The 25,546-nt window shown below is 55.0% G+C and overlaps 1 protein-coding gene across 1 annotated transcript in view; it reads left to right on the top strand.

Moving 5' to 3' along the window:
* ASTN2 (astrotactin 2) overlaps positions 1-25,546 on the top strand; it is a 342,339-nt gene that overhangs the window by 89,344 nt on the left and 227,449 nt on the right. The window contains exons 3-4 of the mRNA XM_068413664.1: positions 42-426; positions 17,638-17,787. Of these exons, the coding sequence (XP_068269765.1) occupies positions 42-426; positions 17,638-17,787 (535 nt within the window). The remainder of the gene's footprint in view (positions 1-41; positions 427-17,637; positions 17,788-25,546) is intronic.

Raw genomic sequence — 25,546 nt, 5'->3', positions numbered from 1 at the left:
CCGTGCGTCCCCTGACCCGTGCCCTTTGCTCTCCTCCGCAGGGTGGGCTCATCGCGCTGCTCCTGCTCCTCTTGGTCTTCACGGTGGCTCTGTACGCCCAGCGGCGCTGGCACAAGCGCCGCCGCATCCCGCAGAAGAGCGCCAGCACGGAGGCCACCCACGAGATCCACTACATCCCCTCGGTGCTGCTGGGGCCCCAGGCCCGCGAGAGCTTCCGCAACTCGCGCCTCCAGGCCCACAACTCGGTCATCGGGGTGCCCATCCGCGAGACCCCCATCCTGGACGACTACGAGGACGAGGAGGAGGAGGAGACGCCGCGGCGGGCAGAGCCCAGCACCAGGGAGGATGAGTTTGGCAGCCAGGTGACGCGGACGCTGGAGAGCCTGGGCCGGGGCGGGGAGGAGAAGCCTGACTACGAAAAGAAAGGTTTGTGGCTTTTCTCTCTCCTCTTTCCTTCTCCTCATCCCCTGCCTGGGGTGTCTGTCCTGTGTGGTGTCACCTAGAAAGGGTGGCTCATCCATGCATAGCCCATGTGGCTGGTGCTTGGCTCTCCAGGCTTTGGTCCTCAGCTGTCATGGTTTGCAGACCTTGTCCTTCCTGAGAGGGGAATCACCTTTGGATGGTGCTGGGGAAACTGAGGCACGGTAGCTGTGGGCCCTCATCTGTCATTGCCAGCCCCGTGGACCACGTCCCCTGGTCTCACAGCACTCCCTGACCATGCTTTGCTGGTGGTTCAGGTGCCGTAGCAGCATGTAAGCTGTGTGCTTGGGAGCTCCACGGAGATGGGGATTCATAGGATTTGACCCGTCTCCTTTGTCACATCCTCTTCCAAAACCCGTCTTCCGTTTCCAGCACGGCATGATGAAGTGGGAAGCCGATGGCTCTGCTTTCAGGCTTGGTGGTGTGTCTGGTCCTAGCAATGGCAGAGACCGCTGCGAAACCCCCGGTGGGTAGGGGGTGCCTTTAGTTGTTTTCTTAATTGCAGGTAAAATTGGTGCTGCTGGATCATGTGGTTCTGCTCCCTGTCACCGAGAGGGCCGGGCAGGGTCTGGGTGCTGCCGTCCTGCCTGTGTGTGGGGACAGAGGGGCCGTGGGCTGCACGGGTGCAGCTGGGTGACTCGGGGGATGCTTCTTCTGCACGGAGAGGAGCAGCGCTTTCCCCAGAGCACTCGGTTAATGCACACTTGATTGCCTGCCTTTTTAAAGGCTGTCTCAGAAGCTGCGACACCCACCTCTGCTTATTGAAATGTCGTTAGAAGCCGTGGAATGTTGTTCACCTGCAAATGCATTTGAATAAACAAAAGCCAAGTGCGTTAGTGCTAATTGACTCCAGCGGGAGCGAGGAAGGGACGCGCCGGCTCCCTCGGCGCAGGGAAGGGGCTCTTGGGGTGACCCTGGACAGTCCTTCCCGTGAGCCTGTGGGATTCCCGTAAAGGCCGAGCGGTCCCTGCCAGAGCACCCACGGGGGCAGTGCGGGGGGACAGGGATGGGAACGGGGACTCTGATGGGCTCCGTGGAGGAAACTCTGCAGCTCTGAGCGTGGGAGCCAGGGAGGGCCCAGAGGGTGCATCGTGCCTGGGAAGCAGATCGCTGCACCTGCGGCGGTCGTCAGTGGTGGCTGAGGTGGTGTTTCTTCCCCCCGTACAGTGCTTTTTACTCTTTCCTCTTCTAAGCAAGGTTATTACGATGGTGATGGGTATCGTTGGGCTCAAACAAACACAGAGGTGCTCAGGGATCCTCGAGTGCTGATCTGAGCATCCCTGTTGGCATCTCCCTCTGTGTCCGGCTGGCTGTTATCGGCCTGTGGTGTTGAGAGATGTTTCCCCAACGCTCTGCTCGGTGAGAAAGAACAAATGAAAGCCTTCCTATATCGTAACTGAGCTACCTTTTTTATTCTTTCATATTCTCTTCTTTGTTTTACTTTTCTGTAAATTATTTAGAGTTGTGTGAGTGGGGAAGACAGCAGTAACTGCATTTCAGTCCTCTTCAAAACGTAATAGTAAACAAGATCTAGGGCAGAATATTAAACTATCCAAGGGCTTCAGGAACTGGCAATAAAGAACTTCTTACACTGACTGAAAAATCCCCCTGAGCCGCGGCTGCCAGCTGCCTGCAGGGCCAGGGCTACCCCGGGCTGTGAGATACGTTCACAAATGTTCCCACCAGCTCAGCTCGTGATGCCGTTGGGCTTTGCACCTCGAATCCAGGCAGGGTTGTGCCTTGCCTCTTCTCATCTTGCCAAACCATACTGGTTCACCGTGTGTTTCCTCCCAGATGGGCACTTTTCCCTCTTGGATGAGGCTTTGCTCAAGGAGTGTTTGCTCAAGCTACAGTCTGTGGTGGTTGCTCCTCTCTGCTGAAGCTGGCCAGAGCCTGGATTGCCGAGGATGAGGTGGCTGTGGTTCAGATGTAGGATTTATAGACTATAAATATAAATATATGTGCTGTGGGCTTTTTACTGTGACCTGGTTTGCACCTGCGTGGGAGAGGCGGTGGTTTGGGAGGCGCTGGATGTGCTGCACACAGACACTCGGACCTGCCCGTGAGCAGCAGACATAGCCGGGATTCCTGCGGGGCTGCGGCACGTGGGGTGGAGGAACCCTGCAGTTGGTGCGAGCAGGTACCTGGAGATCCCCAGGGGCTGGAGATCAGTTCTGCTCGGGCACAGTTTTACAGGTGGGTTGAAGATGGGTGCAGCAAGGGAAACCCAACTGGAGCACGGCCCTAGCTCGAGGACAGGGTCAGCCTTCCCCCAGTGCCTGGCTGCCTGGCCGGGGCTGCCAGGTTTCGGTGCGATCCCCGGGGCCGGGCGAGGAGCTGTGCCCACATCCCGGGGAGCCCGTCAGCGCCCGAGGGAAAGGCTCTCCTTGCTGCTCTCGCAGTGCAGCGTTGTGATACGGCACCAGCTGGGGCTTGTCAGCGGGCTCCAAACGGTATCATCGCAGGGGCTGTCACTAGAGGCTCTTTCAAGTGTCACTTCCAACCATTAATTACCAGGGATGGCAAACGCGATGAAGATGGAGCGTTTCGGCTCACCCTCCACCTGCGCCGCTCGCTTCCCCCGTGCCGGGCAGTGATGGATGCGCAGGTGCCGGGTCGCGCCAGCGGCGGGTGCTTCCCATCACTGGGGCTTTGTGCGCCCCACGCTGTGCAGCTCTTGGGCTCCATTGCCCTTCCCGTGAGGAAGAGTGTGGGGTTTTTTTTATTCCCCACATGGAGCTTCTGGATGTATAAGGAAAGGAATTGCACTGGATGACTCTGCTGCGTACAGCCCCGCAAAACGGGAGGGAAGTCCCTGCCCGGGAGGTCGAGCAGCACAAATGTCTGTTTTGCAAATCAGGAGCAAGCAGAGCACGGATGGACGAGCCAAACGTCCCTCCCGAGTGTCAGGCCACGCTCTGCAGCGATGCGGGTGGGAGGGCTGCTCCCGCGCGGTGCCCGAGCATCTGAAGGGAAGCCCAGCTGCAAACAGCACACGGGAGCAACGTGCTGAATAATGACATCTAGTAACAAGCGCGTCTGAGTGATAAAGTTAATGAAATTACAGGTTCTGACCTGATACCAGGCTCTGCTGTGGGCAGATAAACAGCAGGGCAAAGATGAGATGTTTATTTCTCCCTGGCTGCAGCTGTAATCTGGATGCGCTGTGCAGGGCCATTAACATTATCACTGTTATGCAAAATCATTTTTGACTTGGTGGGGGGGGGAGGTGGAATAAAAACAGAAGAAAGAAAAATCCCCCAACTCCCTAGAAAATGGAAAACTGACAAAATTAGAATTGCAGCAGGAGCACAAATCGACCCAGTGACATTGCACAGAACCCAGATGAATTTAGACAGAAGAAAAATCCAAGGCAGTTTAAGAAGAAAAGTAGTCTCTTTTTTTTTTTATTAATATAATAAAATGAAATGGAGTGAGAAAGGAGGGAACAGCCAGGCAGTCCTAATTAGCCAACAGGATCCCGTTGGGCTGGCGTGACAAGGACGCCATGCCATCTCCTCGCAGTTTTGGGTTGTCTCTGGCAATTAGAGATCTCCTCAGCCTTCCCTGGGAGCCCCCGTGTCCGAAGCCGGTCCCCGTGTGCACACAGCCTTCTGCGGTGAACGGGATTTGGGGAGGTCCGTGCAGGTGAAGTCAGTGTCCTCGCTGCCTCTGGGAGTCATGCCTCGGTTCTCTGGGTAGTTTCCAGTCTGTGCTCCTGATGATTTCTGCTCTCCTGCCTTTCCCGAGCAGATTGCCTCAAGCTCCAGCCCTTTGGGAATTCCTGACTTGCTTTTCTCTTCTAATACTCCTGGCTCTCATTGTTACTGACATGGTTTCATCCTACAGCAGCAGGAGCCCTTTCCTTCTGTCCATCAAGTGCTCTTTGAGGGGTTTGGTCCCCAGACCATCGCAGGCAGCACTGCTGCATCCCCAGATGGGATGTGTTGGATGCGCAGAGGTGGAGTTAGTAAATGAAGGCAGGTAGAAGTCCAGCAAGCCTGAATGTGGGGTCACCCACAAGTTCCCCAACGAGAAGATTTTGCTAAACTGAATCTCCGAGGGATCAGTGAGAAGCAGAGCTTCTACGTGGGGAAAACGGAGCAGAAAATAGATGTCAGACTTGAAAATGAAGTTTCTGCAATTCCAGTCCTGCAACGAAGGGCCCATCTTCATTTTCTCAATGTTTTCTTTCATGTTCAGAAAAGGAACTTTTCAAGCGGGACGTCGTGCTGGCTTCACAGACTCTGCGGTCTGGGTATGGCCTCCAAGTCTAGACAGGAGACAGGACTTATTACCCATGGTACTGATGATTAATACCGTAGGCATATCAAAGGTGTGGTTGTGCAGTCATCTTGAATTCATATCTCCTGGACTTTCTTCTCACCTGCTGTGTTAACAGGTAACCCTCTGAAGTTTCTCTTACTTAATCCATGGATGCTTTTCTCTGTAGTGATAGCAAGAGGCTTTTTAGCATGCCTGAAGGAGGGTCTGGCACCTAGAGCGAACCTGGAGATGCAGATCCAGCTCCACTCTGCCACTGGCTGCTTTGGTAACCCTGGTCATGTCACTTCACGGTCCTCTCCTCACCAGTGAGTTGGAGAGGGAGCCAAGCCAGAGAGCAGACAGGGAAGCACAAGGAAGTGTTGAGAACTGCTAATGTAAAGGGTTGTGGTCCCAACAGCTCCCAGCCAAACTGCTTGGGGTGACGTGGTCCAGGAGAGCTACAGGAGAAGCGTTTTTGACAGGGGAGACAAATGGATTAGGTTTGAGATAGCAGCAAATGGCAGACGGGGGAAGTGACCTGGTGATGGGGAGAGGGATCCTCCTATGCCACCCACCGACGCTGGAGCAGCTGTTCTGGTGGCTGCATCTCAGCCATCATCTTCCCCTCCTGGTGAAGACTCCTCTAGGGAAGAGGTAAGACAGTGCTCTGGCCCGAGGCCACGGTGTCAGGGCTGGGGAGAGGGATGTTTTGGGGGCTGAGATGCAGAAGAGGAGGGCAGGTAGTTAAGCCGTGCTCTAGAGGTGTTATTTGTAACAAGTACACGAGGTCTGCAGTGTTTTGGAGGTGAGATTTAAAGACAAGGGTGTGAGTCAGAGGCGATGGCCTTGTAATGGGCAGGGTGATGGTGTCCTCCTCCGTGATGGAGAAGGGAGAGCCCGTGGGCAATGGGACTGAGATGACCATCCTGGCGTGTCTGTCCCCGAGCTGACAGCCCAGCATCCTTGAGGGGACACCTGCACCGGGCTGGGCTGGTGGCTGGCTGCTGGCAGGGACATCCCCGCCATGCCGGGCCGTGCCGTCCCCCATCACTCGGGCAGGCAGATGCAGAGCCACCCTGAGTCCAAGCATTAACCAGAGGCTTTCTGAGCCTTTAATAAATAAAACGATGGCTTAACGCTTGCTGGAGGCTGGGAGCTAAAATGGGACAGTACGTCAGGCCAGCAGCTGATGTGTCTTGGGGCTCTGTCTTCTTTCCAGTGACCTGATGGGATCACGACCCTCTTTGTACGTGATCAGCTTTTCCCAGCTCTAATCCCCGCCAACTCCTTGTGTAATTTACAGAGACTTCTGAAAACGTATATTCACGTAGCCTGCCAGTGGAAAGTGCTTTTTGCAGTCTGCTATTCCTGGCTGAAAAACCCGGCTGCAAATCTCAGCTTTAAAGAAAAAATAAAAAAAAAAAAAAAGAGGCCCAACAGAGCAGGAATCAGGTCCCAATTGAGAAAAGCATTTAAGCACGTGCTTAACTAGTGTCTCCAGTTGTTAGAGAAATTAAACATGTCTTTAAGTCCAACATGCTTAATTCCAGCTGATTTGAGTGCATTAATGAAGCGAATAGGGGCCCCGGTTGCAGAGGTTACAGTTGATGTGCCATTGGGTCCTTCAGTTTTATGGTGACGCCAGCTCTGACTTTAATGTTGATTTGAAAATGTCCATACCTGCCAGGGAAGAACTTGGCTTTCCTGAGAGAGAAACACAGTCAAAACTAATATATTAATTGCCTTTCGAGCTCCGAACAGAGAGCTACCAGGCTGGAGTTTTAGGTTTGTTTTGATCATCCTATCACACCAAACTGGTTGCCTTCATCCAAAATGTGTGTTGTCCCCATCAACGTGGAGGCAGGGGACGATGGTCTCTTGGTCTGGTGGTCCTGTGGGACACGCTCCCCCTCCCTTACACCCCCCAAAGAAAGTGGCCTGAGGCAGCACCACGGATGCCCATGAGTGTGCCCAGGAGGTCTCCCCAACGAGACCCATGTCTGATGTGCCTCCTGCCTCCAGCAACAGGTCAGAAGGGATGGGGAAGTTCCCAGGGGGCTGGTGGACTCCTCTGGTCCTGCATCCCCCTGGCCAAGGGAAGTGCTGTGCTGGCACGTGCTTAAAGACTAATTAAGACTTAAACATCTCTCAGACTGGTCAGGGCTCTTCCTGGCCCACAGTAAGTGCTGCTGTTGAGAAGAGGCTGGTAGGTTGGATTTCCTGATGTGGTTTTCTTGTTCGTCTCCCCTCCCTTTGCCTTTGGTATCTCCCACGCGTAATTTCATGAGACACAGGAGGGAAGAAGCAGATGGAAAAGCTGCTTCTGATGGTGCCATAGGGAATGGAAGAGAAAAGGGGTGTTTTAATATGCCAGCGTTTTGCTGAGCATCCCATAGGGATGGTGGTTTTGTGAAGTCCCACTGGTTTATTGCTGCTTTGCAAGGCTTGGACTGGTCTTGCCCCGATGCTGCACAACATCCTATGTGAGAAGTACCACCCTTGGTCATCCCCTCTCCCGGCCATAGCTGGGTGACTTGTGGCTCCTCAAGTCAGCAGCAGCTCTTCTCCCAGGCAACTAGCGACAGGACAAGAGGACACAGCCTCAAGCTTCGCCAGGGGAGGGTCAGGTTGGACATTAGGAAGGATTTCTTCTCAGCAAGGGTCATTAGCCATTGGAAGGGGCTGCCCAGGGAGGTGGTGGAGTCACCATCTCTGGAGGGGTTTAAGAAAAGACTGGACATGGCACTTAGTGCCCTGGTCTAGTTGACATGGTGGTGTCAGGGCGATGGTTGGACTCGATGATCCCAGAGGGCTCTTCCAACCTCATTGATTCTGTGATTTTGTTGGGTTTTGTGGGGCTGCCGATGCCTGGTGGAGATGTCGTGGTGGTTTTGTGTGTGGTAGCCCTGATTCCCCAGGCATCCAAAGTGCTTTTCGTCCAGGCTCAATCACAAGCTCACAGAAGATAAGCTGTGAAGTTTTGGCTGTCCAAGGAAAACAAGCCATCAGGAACTATATATAAATGCCAGGCGCGCGCTGTTCATCGCTTCGTGCCTCGCTATGAATGTTTGATAAAGCACTACATTATTTAAGGTGTAGCTGGGTTGTAGACCGGTTGTTGACCAGGATTAGCTTCTAGATTATTTTTTTTTTTTACTTTTTTATTTTCCTGATGCAAAACCTAAAAAATAATACGGTGGTTGTTTATTCCCCTTGGGAGACCCTGGGGAATCTCAAGTGTCCTCCCCTCTCCTGGGTTTCTGTGCTGGGTTGCATCTTGCAGCTGCCCTGTGTGCAATGCAGAGGACCTGGGAGAGCTTCAGCTCTGCCCAAGGCCGTCCTTCCATGGTGTCGGCATGGAGCAAGAGCCTGCTGCTGGTTTCTGAAGTCAGGCTGACCAGGAGAAGAGGGTGTGTGGGGTATGGGATGATGAAGAACAACCCCACAATGTTCCCATTTCTGCTGGGAATATATAGACACTGGCGAGCGCTCCGGCAGTCGCTGGGGTGCGTGGCCCAGAGCTGAGGCTGCTCCAGATCTTGTCACCTGCAGGAGAGTGATGGGTTCCTCTCGGTCCATGATGCTCAGCACTTCTTCACCTTGGCTTTTAGCAGCATCGTGGCTCCGCCTGTCGGTGTGTGGGCGATGTTCTCCCCATCAGTCCAGCCCGGGCTTATGGGTTTTATGGGGAGGGGAGCAGGGAGGGCAGCTGCAGCGACAGCTCTTCACTCTGTTTGCATGTCCTCTCCCAGGTCGCATTTTACCTGGCTGCGGCACCGAGACAGTTAGTTTTGGCAGCTGGCTCCTAAGGAAGATGGATCGAGGCCGGGCACCTGCGCTGATATTAGGTCTGCAGGCACCTTCCAGCCCCATTTATCATTAGGCAGTGACCTACCTGAAGGACCGACGGAAGAGGAAACTTATTAACAAGGTGCTTCAAATCAATCCTTTCTGACGGCCCCGGAGAGTTACAGCTTGTGACTCACCCACCGGGTCCTGCAGGGTCTGGCCATGCTCGGCCCCACTGCCTTGCCCGCCTGGCTTGGAAGTGGTTTGCTTTTGATAGCCTGGGCGCTCTGGGCGTTCCCTCAGCACCAGGTCTTCTCCTGAGCCAACAAACCGGCTCTCAGCTCCTTCTTTCCTGCCTACACCCATGTGTTTCCTGGTGTGGGAGGTGGTTGGTCCCTGCCACTACAGGGGGGATCCCTTGGTGGTGTTTGTGCCACACGTGCACGGCTGAAGCTTCTTGGCCCCATTGCAGTCTGGGATTTCGGTGGCTTGCCCTTCCTCTCTGGGTTAACGTTGCTCCCTTGTTTTCCCCAGCCCACAGCACAGAGTTGCCAGTACCAGGACAGGGTATCACCGTGCCTACTGGGCAAAGGAAATGTAATTTCCAACTAGCAAATCTGCCGAGCAGGTGGTTGGGTGGTGGTTGAGACTGGAGAGGGGTCACCGTGCCACGTTCTCCACCTGCATTTGCTGGCCGTCGCTGTTCCCTGCCCGTCCCCGGGGGTGCTGGGACTCGCTCATGCTCACCCGCCTCCTGCTTTACAGCGGCTGAAGTGCTGCTGCCCCCATGGAGGGGGGGCAGTTCATCCTCCCATGAGGTTCCTCAGCCGGGTGGGGATGGGGCTTTCTCCTGCCCTCGGTGGGTCTCTGCCCCAGCTGGCTCCCAGGGCAGATTTTCCCTCGGTTTTGTGGAGTTGTAGGAGATGTGTGGTGGAGAGAGGAGCTGGAGGTCAGCGCTCTGCTCCCGAGCCAGCGTCTCTCCTCCACGCAACATTAGCCCGGGCTGCTCCATGTGCCCATTAGCACCAAATTGGGAAGCTTCCTCCAGAGTGTTCTTATTTAACTTTTCAATTATTTTATAACTTGAGGAGCATTAGCTGCTACTGCAGGTCTGCCCATCTTCCCCGCTCCTCGCTGCGTAAGCGAAAAACTTATGGTGCCTCATAGGAAAAGGTAAGTTAAGGAGTTTATTAGAGTAGAGAAGGTGAGAAGCAGAGTCTCTGGTGGCCTGGATCTTCTTGGTGCTGGGACAGGGGGAGGTGGGGCAGGCTTCACGGGGCAGCATCTCATGGCTGGAGGCTTCTCCTTGCAGAAGGAGAAATGGGGTAAAGACATAAATGCCCTGTCCATGTCAGGGGAGGGGTGTGCTGGAAAAGTCTTTGCCCCATAGAAGAGCTGAGGGTTTCCTAGGCAGAAACAGCTCCTGGGAAGGTCAAACCCAGCTGGCAGCAGCCCGAGGAGCGCAGAGACCCGTCTGCTTTTGACAGATTCTGGCGATGCAAAGGTGCGAGGCGGAGGCGGGGACCGTTGGACCGCAGCTCTTCAGCGTCTGATCTTTCATGATGCGTTTATAATTATATTGCATTATCTTAATTACCAACGTGGGAACTCGGGAGCGTGGCGAGGGGAAGGGGAAGGAGGAAGGTAGAAAGGCAGGGAGGGCGCGGGGTGACGAGCGCCTCGCAGCCTCCGTCGATGGGGCCGCGATTGCGGTCGGCGTCGGGAAGGACGCTGTTAATACAATGCTTATTCATTTCCTATAATAAAAAAATGGCAGGGCTTTGCAATTACCCAATTCGGAATGAAATTAACATTCCGTGGCATTTTCCAGTAAACGGTTGGTTTGCACACATGAGTGGAGGCAATTAGCTGGGAAGCGATTGAGTGCCGTGACTGGAGAGAGGATGAAGAAGGGTCAGGGCAGGCGGTGCTGGGAGGAGGGGGCTGCCGGGGGCTCCAGCCCTGGATGCCCCTTCCCGGGGGGCTGGGCACTGCCCTGGGTCTTGCTGGGTTGAGGAGCAGCTCACCCGGCTGCAGCAAGGACAGGAGCTGCAGAGATTATCTCCTGCTCTCTGTGGATGGGAGGGGAGAGGCAAAGCTTTGCAATAAAGAGGAAAATCAAAGAGCGGGTGCGTGGTCAGAGGGGTTGTGGGGTGCCCTGGTGCTCCCTGGGGTCCCCATTGCGGGACACTGAGCCAGCGCAGGTCTCCGTCCCCCTCCCACATCCCCCCTTCCCCGTCACACGCCCCAGGCTTTATTAAAAACTAATGGAGACTTTTTTTGTCAGATTTGTTAAACTACCGAAAACTTCTGATCCTATCAGGGGTTTTTTTTCCTGCCTCGTACCAGATAAGGACTGTGCTGGCTCTGAGCCCGGAGCGGAGGGTGGTGGAGAACCGGGGTAGGGAAGCAGTCATCTCATGAATATGTGAAGGAGGAAAGTACATTTGTTCAGTTTGCTTCGAAGGAGACATCTTGAATAAAACTTCATCTCTTCTTCTGCTACCCTCCCCCTCCAATTTGCAATTAAAATCAGACTTTTACGTATTAAAATCTATTTTTATAGCGAGAGATTTATTAATGTATTTAATAATCTATTAATGTATTAATACCTAAGTAAAAAAAATTTATACGTTTTCTATTTTAAAACTCAACAAAAAAGGCCGGGAGAGAAAAGAAAGAAAAAGTTGAGATGGAATACAAGCCTGTTTGCACCATGCTCCCGGGTTCCCACATCCCTCTGTTGCTGCATCTGAAAACCCCTCTGTGTAACAGAGCTTCTCGGGGAGAGATTGATCCTCCCTGGCACCGCGTTGGCAGGCTGGGCTGGGGGCCAGCGCTGGCAAAGCGCGCCGTGCCACGGGTGTCATTGCCCTGATGGGTTCGGCTAGGGATGGCGTGGGGATGTGTGCGTTGCAGGAGGTGCTTGGTCCCCTGATGTATGGGTACATGTGGTTATTTGTGCTTTGTTTTGATTTTTTAATATATATATCTCTATATTTTAATATATCTCTCTCTCCTGAGTTGGTTGTGTAATGCAGCCAGCAGTGTCCTGGTGTTCTTGGACACGATGTGCTAGCACGTGGCATATGATGTGGCCTAATGGAGAGCAGGGGACTGATGAGGACAGAGACTCTTGCTCTAGGGGTGGTAGAGGCATTTGGTGGCTGGAGAAAGAGATGGAAAGCTCAAGTTCTCTGTGTTTCTCATGTCTATGCTGTACCCACCGTGCTCTGTGGCGGGACGTTGCTCTCCAGATGTGTTTTCTTCCCAATATGTTTGAAGCTGTTGTACAAATTTCTCCCACCATCATCACTTTGGCATCGTCGTAATTACCTAATTTTACGCTAGTAAAGCTCTCTGCTTTCTGGAGCTTCGTACCTTCAGGGTGGCACTGTTGAGAATCAGTCCACATCCCAGCTTCAGAACAAACACCGTTGCGTATTTCATGCTTCGAAAAGCAACAAACACCCATTATTTAGAGCTGGCGAGAAAATAGGGTTTCCACCGTGTGGAAAACTTCCAGTATTGTGAAATTTATGCTCATGACAAGTAGAATCGGAAAGTTGATTTCTTGAAATACTTTGTAGAATAGATATTTCCAAAATAACCAATCCAGAAACATCAAAATGTGCTTATTGAAACTCAAGGGTTTGATTGGGAGGAAACAATTATAACGTTATTAAACCGCGTTACACATAGCTGGTGTTTACATGGTGCATTATGGACGTGGTGATGCATTAGACCTTCCGAGCCAGCGTTGGTGATTCCCAGGAGAGCACCCTCCGCTGTGCCTGGAAAAAGAGGATTATTTGAAAAACACTGGAAGCAGGAGATGGGCATGGAGAAGAGCTGGTGTCTGAGACGAGGGGGCTGCGTCCTACACATGGCCATGGGTGCCATCATGAATGTGTGCACAGGTCAGGAGGTGAAAATCCTTGACTTCTAACTGCGCCCAAACTTTTCCATTTAATCCTTGACTGAGTTTGATGTGTTCTTGCGAGACACTTTGGTTCCAGCCAAGCAGCACGCTCAGTCGAGCAGCTCTTGAGCTGCTCTGCGAGCTGCTCTGCTCTCCAGAACTCTGGGAGCATTTTAACCACTGCTAATGTTGAGGAATCGATAACTTGCCCTCTGACACTCAGAAATCAGAGAGAGGGATGTGAAAATCAGATGTTAAAAAGCTTTTTTTTTTTTTTTTAACATTTTTTACTCAATACTTAGTGTGGGAAGCTCTAACAGAAGCTGCTGTTGCCTTCCCAGTCTTCTCCCTGCAGCTGTAGGAGTGCAGATGTTGTGTGAGGAGGGCAGGGGTGGTCAAGGCTCCAGGGAATGAAACTTTAAGCCAAACACCAAAAACTGGGAGACCCGGGGAAGCTGGCACCTTTGCAGACCTTAAGCCTCACCACTCTGTTTTAAAAAGCTGCAAAAACCAAGCTGTGGGGCCGTCCAGCTCTCCCAACCACCCAGCGACACGATGAGGTGTCAAACCTGGTTTGGAGAGGAGCTGCTGCCCTTGCCCTGCTCTGCCAGGGTCCGGTGCATCATCGAGTGGGGCTGCCAGGTGCTGGGGGGATGTAGGGTCTCTGTGGGCTGCAGGAGTATTGGCTTAGGCTGAGGGCAGTTCTCCAGCGTGTGGTACAGCTGCTCCATTGGGGTACTCCAAGGCCGCATGTGAAGACCCTAAAATACCTTAGTGAGGCTGAGGGCTTGTTTCCAAGGGCTGTGGGGTGCTTTCATCGCCACTGGCTTCATCCTGGCTTCCAAGCCTCTGCTGTCAGAAAACAGGTTGCACAGTCAAAGGGGTTTTGCAGTTCCTTGTCCCTTGTGCTGGACCCTCGGGGATGTCCTGGGATGGTGGAGGCACCATCCAAGTGCAACCGGTGTAGATGGAGGCACGCAACTAGTGCGTCTCTCCAATACAAGTTGTGGGCAGTTGTGCTGATCCAAGCCTGGGACAGTGTTTTGGAGAATCCCTCCTGGCCACTGAAGCTGGTGAGATACCAGTTTTGGTGTGTCCCCAGAACAGCCCCCCATACCCAGCCGGTGTGTCTGGGGAAGGTGCAGCTCTCCTGGCTGCGCTGGGGGTCCTGTGAGGGCTGGAACGAGTGCTGCCGCTTCCCGTCTCTGTTGCAGTGTATTTTTACCCAAACATGGCTCATATTGTGCAGTTCATGGGGTTTTTTTTGTTGTTTTTGTAATTTTTAAGCCAAACAACATATTTTCTCACTGCAGTTTGTGCCAGCAAAAAGGAAGGAAGGAAGAAAGGCAATTGGTATGAATTGTTTTGTGGGAGACATGCAAACGAATAGGGGAGCCATAAGGAGAGCGAATCACGTTCAAAATAGCATATGGGGGTGGACAGGAGGGAGGTGTACGACGGGAACATGTGATGTGCTTTGCAAAGGTACGGTGACCTTCAGCTGCATCCTTAAATGGCTGCTGGAGATGGAAGCTGATTTTGCGGAGGCTGACGAGCCTCGTGCTTCCTCTGCTTCAGCGTGTTCCTGGGGTGTTTACGCTGCTGAAGGCCCTTGCTATAGGATGGGGTGAGATCAAACCTCGGGGTGGATCTCACTACCTCTGCCAGGCTGGAGAAACTCTCAATCAATCAGGCTGGAAGAGCCCTCTGGGCTCATCGAGTCCAACCATTGCCCTGACACCACCATGTCAACTAGACCATGGCACTAAGTGCCATGTCCAGTCTTTTCTTAAACCCTTCCAGAGATGGTGACTCCAGCACCTCCCTGGGCAGCCCCTTCCAATGGCTAATGACCCTTTGTGAGAAGAAATGCTTCCTGATGTCCAACCTGACCCTCCCCTGGCGAAGCTTGAGGCTGTGTCTTCTTGTCCTATCGCTAGTTGCCTGGGAGAAGAGGCCGACTCCCACTCCGCTACAGCCTCCCTTCAGGTAGTTGTAGACTGCACTAAGGTCACCTCTGAGCCTCCTCTTCTCCAGGCTAAACACCCCCAGCCCCCTCAGCCGTTCCTCGTAGGTCAGACCCTCCAGACCCTTCACCACTTGGTCGCCCTCCTCTGGACTCGCTCCAACCCCTCAACATCTTTCTTGAAGGATGAGAGAGAAGGCGGTTTGGCAAGCTTTGCTCAAGGAGAGGACAGTCCTGTCGCCTCTAAATCTGCATCGTGCTCGACTGTCATTGGGAGGAGCCGGTGCCCGGGCGCTGGTGGTGTGGCTGCCTTGTGCTGGGGACAGGAGCATGTGGGTAGTGGGTTCCTGGATGGGGGGTTCTTACCCCTACCCCAGGCTCAGAGGGCTGACTGTGGAAATCCCGGGGTGGCAAAGCCCAGGTGGCAGTTTGTGGTGGACTGTGTCTCTTTCATGGGTGTGATGGACACCCCCACAGTCAACAGGGCCCCAGCAGCCTCGGTGAGGGCCGTGCCTCACTACGGCACGGTGCATTGGTTTCTTCTCCATCCCTTTTGTCGCGGTTGGCGGTGCGTGAAGTGTCCTTCCTTCATCCTTGACCCCTGATGCTCATTCAGTTGAAGCCCAACTACCTTTCAGTTGCCAGCCAGGGTTTTCTCCTTGATGGCCATGTTGAACTGCGCTTGCTGAGATCATGTCGACAAGGGTTTTTTCTTTGTTTTTTTTTCCTTCATTGCTCAAAACCCCTGAGCTCGGGGGCACGGAGAGGCCAATGATGTGCTGGCACACACGAGCTGTGCAGAGCGGTGAGATGCTTTTTGCTCCCATTCCTGGAATAAGTATTTGTAACGTCATCGCGAAGAGCCGGCACCCGCAGGGACCCTCTCCCAGTGCTCCCCCCGCCTTTGGCGTTGGCTCCGCTGACGAGCGCGCGAGCAGATGCTCCTGGGTGGATGTGCCAGGCGTGGTGCCCAGATGGGGTACGGTCACCGAGGAGCTGATGACCCCCATCAGCCGAGCAGGGACGACGAGTGAGCTGCGGCCTCGCTGCGTTCAGTCGCTAGCTGAAGGCACGGCCCCCCCTCCTCCCCTCCCGCGCTCTCCTTCTGGCCTCCTTGCGGTAACTAAGCCTCAGCCGCGCGATGCCCAGGTTCAGATAACTTGCCATCTGTTTGTGGGGAGGCCCTGCTACGATTGCCCCCGGGCGAAGGAGCCGCGGGGACAGGCTTCCCCCCGCAAACAGGGCAGCGGGTGCTGAACCGCACCGGTGCTGCCGCGGCATCCTTCCCCAGCGCCTCGGCGGAGCCCTGCGAGAGGGGTTGGTTTTGTGCTGTCAGGAGTGGGACTAGATGCTCTTTGGAGACCTTTCCCCACTCTTGTTGTTTTTTTTTTCCCCTGCACTGCTGCTTGCTGGGGCGTCTCACACCGCAGGATCCGGCCGCGCCTGCCGTAAGCACCGGGGGCTTTGGGGAGCTCTGCCTTTGATCTGTGGTGCCTGGGGGAGCCTGGGGCTGAATAATTGGAAGATGTAAGATAGCTGGTCCCTTGGCCACCCTCTCTCTGGAGTTCTCTGAAATGGTTCCCACCTTCGGTGCTTATGCAGGCAGAGGGTTTGATCCTCGTGTCCCCATCGCCCGGTGTGGCAGCGCTGCGTGGATGGATCCTCTCCCGAGCCCTCCCGACGCGCCTGCGGGTGCAGCAGCCGCTCTGCTCTTCTCCGGCGCTCCCCAGCCCAATGGCCCTGGCAGATTTTGGTACCTTCTCTGCAGCCTGCGGGGGTAGAAAAGTACCCTGGGGTGTCTAAAGCCTCCTGCCCCCGGGGAGGCTGAGGACATCACCTCTGGGATTTGGGGAGAGGGAAGGGGAGCTGCTCTGAGGGCTGGCGTGGCACTGCCTGCGGTACAAGGAGTCTGCTGCAGACTCCATGTTTAAGTCAAATCCTTGTCTAGGATTACAAATGCCTCGTCCTGCATGGCCAGCTTCTCGTTTCGCACTATAACGGTCCCCGCACCACACCACAAAGGGAATTAGAGTCCATGGAGCAGTTCTGCACCCCGAGCTCGCTGGGTGCCCGAGGAGCTCCGTACAGATCTGATGTGCCCTGGACCCAGGAGATGTGGTGGGACGATGCATCAGCCTGTAACCCCTGGCAGGCTGGGGGGCTCCAAGGTGCTCCCTCATCCCTTATCCCAGCAGGATGTGGGGTGGCTCTAGGGCCGGTGATCCCTGCCAGCCCGCACGGGCACGCTGCGGGCAGGGGGAGCTTCAGGAGCTCATCAGAGGGACCTTGTGACACTCGAAATGGAGGCAGGACAGAGGTTATGTTCTGCTAATGAGTTTATTCAAGGAGCTGACAGAGGCCAAACTGTTTGTTAAACCTGGGAGACCTCTGTGGCGTGCAGGAGGCCAGACCTTCTGATCCTGAATTTCATCTTTGCTCTTTGCGGGTGGTTTCATGATTTCCCATAACCACCCGATGTGTGGGTGGGTGGTGAGTTTCGTAGGACGGTTCTGGGGTTTTTTTGGCATTGCTTGATTGGGGGTGTGTGTGAGCAAGGAGTTGTTTCAATATCAGCAAGCTGTGATGTGCCGTGGGGCGTTGCAGCAAGCTGTTCCCTGAGCTCAGGTGCTGCTGCCCAGCCCGAGCGCAGCCCCTGGGAGACCACAGAGATTCCTGCTGCAGCTCGGAGGACGCCTGGTCTGGCTGCACATCACTCACCCAGCTCCCACCCCAGCCTTGCCCATCACTCCGTAATCCCAAACGTTCCTGCTGGGTAATACCTGCTCCCCCCTAAAAGGTTGCCAAGCCTGGGGTTCAACACCGAGCTCCCGGGACAGAGATAAACCCGACCCGAAGCCAGCTCAGTGCCCCGGGGGGCTCCTGTGTGTTTTGAACCCCTCAGGCTGTAACTTGGATAAGGGCACGATGCTTCCAAGTGCCCTGCGTGCCCACGAGGGAATAACCCAAAATGTTGGAAAGCAGTGCGAGAAATGCAGTTTCTGTAAACTCACCACTTTCGAATTTCTGGGGCTTTGGTAAGATTTGGAAAGCGCTGGCTGGGTCCCCGTGGGTGGCTTTGGGGGGTCTTGGCAGAGCTCCTGCCTCAGGACTCTGCTCTGGCTCGTGCTGTCCTTGTGCAGAAGGGGCTCTGCGGGCAGTGGGGACACAGTGGCCTGGTCGTCTTTTAACCACAGTGCCTTTGCTGGTGTTGCAGCTCCCGAGGTGACGCAGGAGACGGTGGAGTCCCTGATGCAGAAGTTCAAGGAGAGTTTCCGCACCAACACGCCCATTGAGATCGGGCAGCTCCAGCCCGCGCTGCGCAGCACGTCTGTGGGGAGACGGAAACGCCGGAGCCGGCCCCGAGGTAGGCTGCCACCGTCACCGGCTGCCACGGTCACCGGCTGCTCCTCCGGTGCCCTGGGTTTGGCCATGTCCAGAGGAGTTTGGCTGGGGAGGAAGGCAGGAGCTCCTCACCCTCGCTGCTGAGCGTGGGGACCCTGGAGCTCCGTGACAGGGTGAAGAGGGGCAAACCCCGCGCAGCATCCTCTGGGCGGGCTGGTGGAGGTGCGTGGGAGCGGCGTCACCTCGCGTCCTCCCCAGGGATTTATCCAGCTCTGCTGCAAGTCCACGGTCCCTACCAGCTGCTGGACGAGGGCTGGTGGGAGTGAAATACCGTTTCTTGGTAAGATTTTATTTTGGAGGAAAGGATGAAGTTCATTTTGGCTGTAACTGGCATCCCTGCGACCTCTCTTCGTTGCATTTTCCAAGTGCTTGGGGTTTTTTGGACTATTTTTTGGGGGGGCCATGCAGAAGGTGGGAGCAGCATTCATGGCTGTGAAGGCTGCACCGTGCTGGGGTGTGTGCTGGGGGCTGCTGAGAGTTGTTGGGAGCCCTGACAGCCATGTCCAGCTATGCTGGAGCAACAGGAGGAGGGTGGCTGGAACAGCCCTGTGAGCAAGATGTGGTCCTTGTGTGGCCTCTCAGCAAGGGAAACTGCCTCCCCCTGTCACGATTGCTGCGGGTTAAGCAGCGAGTGCTGAGGCTGTGCCGAGGGTTTGGGTCCAGATTTCCAGCTGAGGAGGAGGAGGAGGCGTTGGGGTCCCTCCAGGGATGATGGGCGGGGGGGTTGCTTGGCCATGGGCTGCCCTGCGCACTGCAGGGCTCTGTGGCCGTGCTGGGAACTGGGAAGGAAATTCTTCTCTTTCTGTTTACTGTTGGTTTTGTTTTTCATTTATTTATGAGTCTGAAATGTGATCTTTTATTCTGGGTGCATTTTCCTGCGATACGGGCCTGGAAAGGGCTTTTTTTATTATAGCTCTGCCCATAAATTATTCACTTAGTGTGAAGAAAATGTTCGAACTCTTTAACTGGTTTAAATTATTTGGTTTGTTTTCTAGTAGTTATTCAAATACGTAATATCTGGATTTTAGTGTGTGAGTGCTCTGGGGTCTGTGGTGACTGTCTGGTGAAGTTTCCCTGATTCCCTGCTCCAGCCTCATTTTTTTTGTTGTTTTTTTCTTTTCACTTTTGAGCCGCCTGAAGGCCAGAGGCTTTTTGGTCACTAATGGAGCAAGTCAATTAATTCTCGCAGCCGAGCTTAGGAGGAGACGTGCTGCCTGGCTACATGGGAGCAGCGTGTGGCCCTGAGCCAGCCTGGCTTGTCCCCAGTCTCTGGGGACACGTACCCTTCATCTCCCACTTCCCTGGGTGGGAGCTCCCCTGTCTCCCCGCAAAGCCCTGTCTGCACCATGCTGGAGCATCCCTCAGAGCAGGGGGAAGGTCTTCTCAACCCTCACCCCATCACCGCTGCCCCCGGATCCCTCTGCCCGTCAGTGGCCACGGGAAGAGTCAGTGGGTACCAGGACAAGAGAGCCCGTGGTTGCTCTCCACTTCTTGTGTGTTTTCTCAACACGAGGGCTGGAGACCGGCTTGCACCCAACATCTCCTTGGGATGGGGACCTGAATTTCTTGCGCCGTTCCCGGCGGGGAAGGGACCCTCTGGGAGCCAGAGCACGCTCAGTGCCTGGCCACAACCCTTCCCTGCTGTGCCTGGAGCTGTGTTCTGCTCCCCGACTCTCTCCCGGGGCGTGGGCGTGCGTCTCGGTACGCCGGGGTGCCCGCTCCAGCAGCCCCGCGCCCCGCGTGCTCTCAGGTGCCCGAGTCGTGGGGCTGGGGAAGGGCTTCAGGGGCAGGATGCGGGCGAGGGGAGGTGATGGGCAGGAGCTGGGCCCCGGCACCTCGGGGTGCTCTGGTCCTGAGCTGGTTGAAGTGGACCAAAGGTGCTGTGAGAGGGGTAGGGGTGTCTCGCTGCACCCTGGTGCTGCGGGCTCAGCCCTGGTGGAAGGGAAGGGCCCGGGCTAGCTGGGGAGGGGCTGCTGTGGCCGTTCCCCCGTCTGCGCCAAGAGCAGGATGGGTCCCCACGGTGTTGGTGCCCAACCCACCATCGTTCCCTTGGGTCCCTGTTCCTCCTGGCAGCTCCTCCGTGGATGGTTGTGTGGGGAGCTGTGTCTGGCCTCTGCTGCCCCAGGCGTGATGTACCCGCGGGCTTCAGGAGGGGGCTGTGACTTTGAGTGTCTCCGCTTTCGGGACCCCTCCCCGGCATGCCCTAGAAAAAGATTTTATGGTCTTAATCACCAGAAACCAGTAAGAATCTCTGAAAGGCGAGCCGGTTCCAGTGTCTCCAGTGGAGATCTCTCTCCCCACGGCCCCATCCTGGCTTCTTTTCCTTTTAATTTAAATTTCTTTTCTCTTCTGAAAGCCGTGGCCAGGCGCTGCTGGGGCCGTCCCCGCGCCTTCCCCCGCTCCTCTCCCGTGCTGGAGGGTTTGGTTTTACAACCTGCTGTTAATTGTCCCTCCGGCAGCTGGATCGCTATCGAACATTGAGGTTAAACGATAATATCACAACTCACGATGTTTGCATTTTACATCCAATTGCAAATACAAACCCTTTGCCTCATTAATCCTTCGCAATTTGCGGGTTTGTGTTTTTTTTTCCTCCCCCTAAATGAAATTGTCCGTTTGGGATGCATTTATTTCCTCCTAACAGCCGCGTGACAGTTCCGCTGATGGAGTTTGCATCCAACTTTGTTACTGGGTAGTGACAAGTCGGCCTGACGGATGCGTGTGTGTAATTATTTTCTCGCGGTTCGATTTAATTAATGCTTAACCTCATCAGAGCCCTACAGCTGAGCGCTCTCCCTGCAGGAACCACGCGCAGCAGAAGGATTCCCTTCGTTACGGAAAGGCTCCGAAAGGGGATAAACCAAACCAGAAGACAACCAGCCCCATGCCCCAGCCTAACAAAACCAAATCGGGGATAAGCTTTGCCTTGCCTCGCTTCCCTGCGCTAAGTGCACTTAAACTGCTGCCTATTGCTTGTCATTAAATCTGATTCTGCGCTAAGTGTTTCTAACGTGTTTTGCTGAGGAGATCGACTTACAAAAAAAAAACCACCCAACAAACCACCGCACCACCCTGTCCATTTACAGAACCGTATAACCTGATTTTGTGTAATGCCTTTTTCATACAAACTTTCTCCCCAAACGCTTTCATCGAGTGAAGCGCATTTAGAGTTGATAAATAATAGAGGGAGAGCGAGGATGGGGAGAGCGGCGGTGCAGGAGGGTGGGCTGGAAGGAGGGGATCTCTGCTGAGGGGAGGATGCTCCGGCCGAGAGGCTTTGGCTTTGCTGGTTCCCACTGTGCAGCCGGGCTGGTACCAGAGCATCCCGACCCGGTCGCATCGGAGCGGGGCTTAAACTGGGAAGCGACGCCCTGGGAAATGCGGGAGGGAGCCAGGACGGGGGTTTGGCCCATGGACCCCCTTGTGTGCCCACCCCCGGGGCTGGGGAGCTGTCCGGGTGCAGGGCTGGGAGGCGGCCCTGGGGGAGGCCGCTCTGCGCAGAGAGGGGGTCTGGTGCCCTCTCCTGGGGCAGCCCTTCCAAAGCACGCTGGCTTTGGGGAGAAAGGAGCCATTAATGGAGCCGCCTTCTGCCTGAGCCAGGCAGTTGGTCAGGGCTGCGGCGTCTGTGTTTTAGAGGTCTTGGCTGTGCCATAACTTACCACAAGATTATTCCGGGGAGGAGAGCGGTGGCTCGGCTGGACTCACCCACTGTCCCTGCTTTGCGGGGACACCTCTGCCCCCCGCCTCGCCCCATCCCTCTGCCCCACGGGGCCCACAGAGCATCGTGTTTTGCTGGGGAGGTTTTTTTGGGGCTCACCCGGGAGCTTTCACCTCATCTGAGTCGAAGCATCACGTCCAGCTCCGTGAGTTGGTCCTTGGTGGAAATAAAACCCTTCCCAGCTGCGCGAGGGCTGCGGGCTGGGATCAGCGTGGTCCCAGTCACCCGGTTGTGGCACCCCCTGCCCCAGCGTGGGTTTTTGGGCACAGGCAGAAAGAAAAGGGAAGATCGATGAGGAGGAAGGATTTCCATCAGCTGGAGCCAGCGTGCGTGCGTACCCCTGCTGCAGTGACAAACTAGAGCAGAGCGCTTCATTTTTTAAAGGGCTTTTTTTCTTTATCCCTTTTTTTTTTTGCATTGACTGGATACGTTTCAAAACCAAATGTTTGCGTATTTTTTTTTTTCCTCCCTACCGTTGCATCTAATTTACCTTTCTCTGGGCACGTTTGGTTTTTCAGCTCACTGGTGAGCTTTTTGGGGGTAAATTAATTAAACTGAAAATTTCCACTTAGCTAATTGCATGGCTCTGCATCGCCCTGCCAGCCCTCGCTGCAGTGCTGGTGAGGAGGGGAGGGGGGCTCATCAGCTGGTTTTTACTGGGAAGCCTGGGAGCAGAGGGGCTGGTTGAACACCCAGGAGACTGCGTTGAACGGGGCGAGTGAGCGTGGAGTGAACCGACCGCGGTGGAGCAGGGAGGTCGTGGGTCTTTAACGCTGCAGCGTGCAAGGTTTGGCCCTTTTTCTGGAGGGGAGGGATGGAGAAAATTCTTTTGCATTGGTAGTGGGGCAGGGGGTTGCATGGACACAGGGTGACACCGTTGGGGATAAATACAAGCTCCCACTTCTGTTATAACATCCAGCTTGGAGGGATTAAGTATCCAAGGTCAAGCTGGCCTCAGACAGTAGTTATCCAAAGAGCTCCCGTTACTTATTTCTTTATTTTAATTCAGTTTTGATTTGTTTTGCATCCATTTTGCTTCCCTGAGCAGCTCTGTAACCTCCTGGCTTTGGGGAAGGGATTTAAAATGCCAAGTTTGCTTTTCTTTTTTTTTTTTTTTTAAATGACAGAAACGCACCTTTAAAAAATACACATGGCTTTGGCTAACGAAAAGTCTTTGGGGATGACAGAGCCTCTTAATTCCTGAATTTTATTTCCTCAGTCCCTGTTTAGCATTAATGCTACCATCTTTAATTACGCCACGCCGAGAGGTGTTTGCCTTGGCACCCCGCCTCGCTCCCCGCTAAATTAGCGTCGGGCTCCCAACGAGCGCCCTGCCCCGGCGCTTGGCTGAGCTGCGATCTATTTGAACGGATTAACGAGCTTGTAAATCTGCAAACAGGATTAGAGGCGTGAGCATCTTCCTTGAGCTCCCCCTCCCCGTCCTCGCCCCCGTCTCCTGCCCCACCGCCTGGTCCAGGCGGTGGGGCAGGAGACGGGGGCGAGGACGGGGAGGGGGAGCTTTGGTTTTCTCTAAAATCTAAATCGCAGGAGTAAACTGGGTGTAAAGGGGTTGTAGCTCCTTGGGGGAGCCGCTGCAAAGGGTTGCTGCTGCGTTATGGATACCTGGCATCGCGAAGTTGCTGTTTCCCCATCCTCTCTCTTTTAAGCGTCTTATTCTGCTTTGCAATTGGTTGCGGCGATTCGGATCTTTTTTTTTCTGTTACTTGGCGTTTTCCTCACTCTTTTTAGAGAGAAAAGGAGTGCTGAGCAGGCAGGGCTGCTTGGCTTTCACTGCGTGCTCTCTCTGTTCATCCCCATCAGTAGCTGCACGTGGGTGCTCTCTGCCATGAGCATCCTCACCCCATCCTGAGCATCCTCAGTCCTATCCTGAGCATCCTTGACCCCACGCCCCAGCGAACAGCCGGACACTGAGGCCGGCTAGCATAACCAGTGCAGGAGGTGTTACCCCAAGCACGAGCATCTCCCAGGGATGCTTTGTCAAGATTTTGGGGCCAGCTGAACATGGAATCGGGCTCGCAGCAGGATCAGTCGAGGATCAGCACTCCTGCATCCTACAAGCTGCCTTGACTGGGCTCCGGGATCCCCAAAACCACCACCAAGATGCGTTCCAGCATCCCTGATAGCGTGACGGGGTAAAAGCACATCCCTGATAGCGTGACGGGGTAAAAGCACATCCCTTGCAGCCGTTTCTCTGCCCTGGGCTCGTGTTTCCAGGCTGACCTGTGCCACCGCGTGTTGGGTCAGAGGAGACGTTTCCGCTGCGGGCTGGGGACCTGCGCCGGGTCTCCCGACTCCTGTATTTATACATCCTGCGCAGTGCTGGGTAATCAGAAAATGCAATATCGCTGTCACCAGCTCGCCGAAGACATCCAGCCTGAGTAATTTAACATGTCAGCACCATCCATCACGGAGACGCAGCCGGCAAACAAACGCCGAGAGGCCGGAGGGGGCTGGGGCGGGGGCTGGTGGGGCGGCCGCTGCCTGCGTCGGCTGCCTGGTCACCTCGGTGGGGTGCGAGAGGGGAGCGAGCGCTGGAGATCGCTGCCTCTGTCTGCCCCTGGGCATCTGCCTGCCCAAAAGGGACCAGGTCTGGCTCACGGGAAGGTGGCAGAGGGACACGCCGTGTCCTACCTGCACAGACAGCGTCCAGGTCCCTCTCCCGGGCAGAGGAGCTGGCTCTGCCGAGCTCCGGGGGAAAAACCCCCGTAGTTGGGGTCTGTCTGTCTGCCAGCCCTGGGCACTGCCGGCAGCAGAAGAGCCCTGGGCAGCCCCTGCTCGGTGGGAGAGGGGATGTGCAGCAGAGCTGCAGCCCTGGCTGGTTGCCCAAGGGCCTGTGTTAGGAGCCCAGGCTAATTAAGATTTTCCTTGCTGATGACAATAAGCCTGATTGGTTTTACCACTCTGCCGTGCCCCTCCAAACCCCAGTCCCTGGGTGCGGGTGTGTCGTGACATAGGATGTTTGCTGCGATACGGGGGTCTGAAGAGGGGCTGGTGGTGGGTTACGGTTTGGTGTGCGAGTGTAAACCCTCCCAGACCCCCCGTGTGTGAGCACTGCGCACTCCTGCTGCTTTCAGGAGGAAGGGAGTTGGCAGAGCCTCTTCCTACCCCCCCGCTGAGACCCCCCCGAGGGCACTGCACGGCCAGGTCGGGGTACGGACGGGGCAGGAGCCACGTGCCGAGCTCCCGGCGTCCCTGCAGCTCCTGCCAGCCACCTCTCATCGCAGTGATTAAGGATTTCAGAGGGCAGAAGGCACCGCTCATTTTCTGTTCTCCTGCCAAGAAGTGGGAAAATTGTGCTTCTGCCTAGAATAAAGGATTTTTTAAAAACAGTAAAATATTTTAATGGCAGTTTAAAGGCCTGCTGTCAACCCCCAGAGGCCTCTTTGCTTTAAACTCTGCAAGGATTGAGGGACTCCTGCCAGTTAAGAGTCTGTGTTGCTTTTTAAGCGTCCATCACTCCTTGGTGGGTCCAGAGGCTGGTTCCTCCAGCATCCCCCCGCCCAGCTCCCCACTCTGGGAGGTGAGCCCTGAGCCAGCCCCACTCCTTACCGCGGCTGTGGGTGCCGCAGGGCTGCTGCTGGCCATCGTGGCGAGCTGGTAGGGCCAAAGTGGGTGCTGGGAGAGGGAAGCTGGACCCTCGCCATGCCGCGGGGTCCTGAGTGCCCCCCCAGTGCTGCATTCCCCCCCCGCCTCTTGGCTCTGCTGGGTTTGCTTTGAAGCAAACACCTACAATTCACCGTACTTCAGCATGTAGGTGTCCTCGGGGAGAGCAGCTTCTACATTCAGAGGTTTTCTGTGTAAATACGTTGCAATAAGTTTGTAAAATACATTCCTGGGGGTAGAAAGCTTCTTATTACATTTATATTGCAATTGGTGCCGTGGGGTGTTGATTCTTGATGAAGGAATAAGGAACCAGCAAAATCATGAGTGGTAATGGTCCCTGGTCGCTTCTGGTGACCCCAAGCAGAGCACCTGGGCCGGG

The sequence above is a fragment of the Nyctibius grandis genome, chromosome 16 (genome assembly GCF_013368605.1).
Source record: "Nyctibius grandis isolate bNycGra1 chromosome 16, bNycGra1.pri, whole genome shotgun sequence".
Classification (NCBI taxonomy): Eukaryota; Metazoa; Chordata; class Aves; order Nyctibiiformes; family Nyctibiidae; genus Nyctibius; species Nyctibius grandis.
Note: the sequence above shows the minus strand (reverse complement) of the source record. Positions and strands in the feature narration are given on the sequence as shown.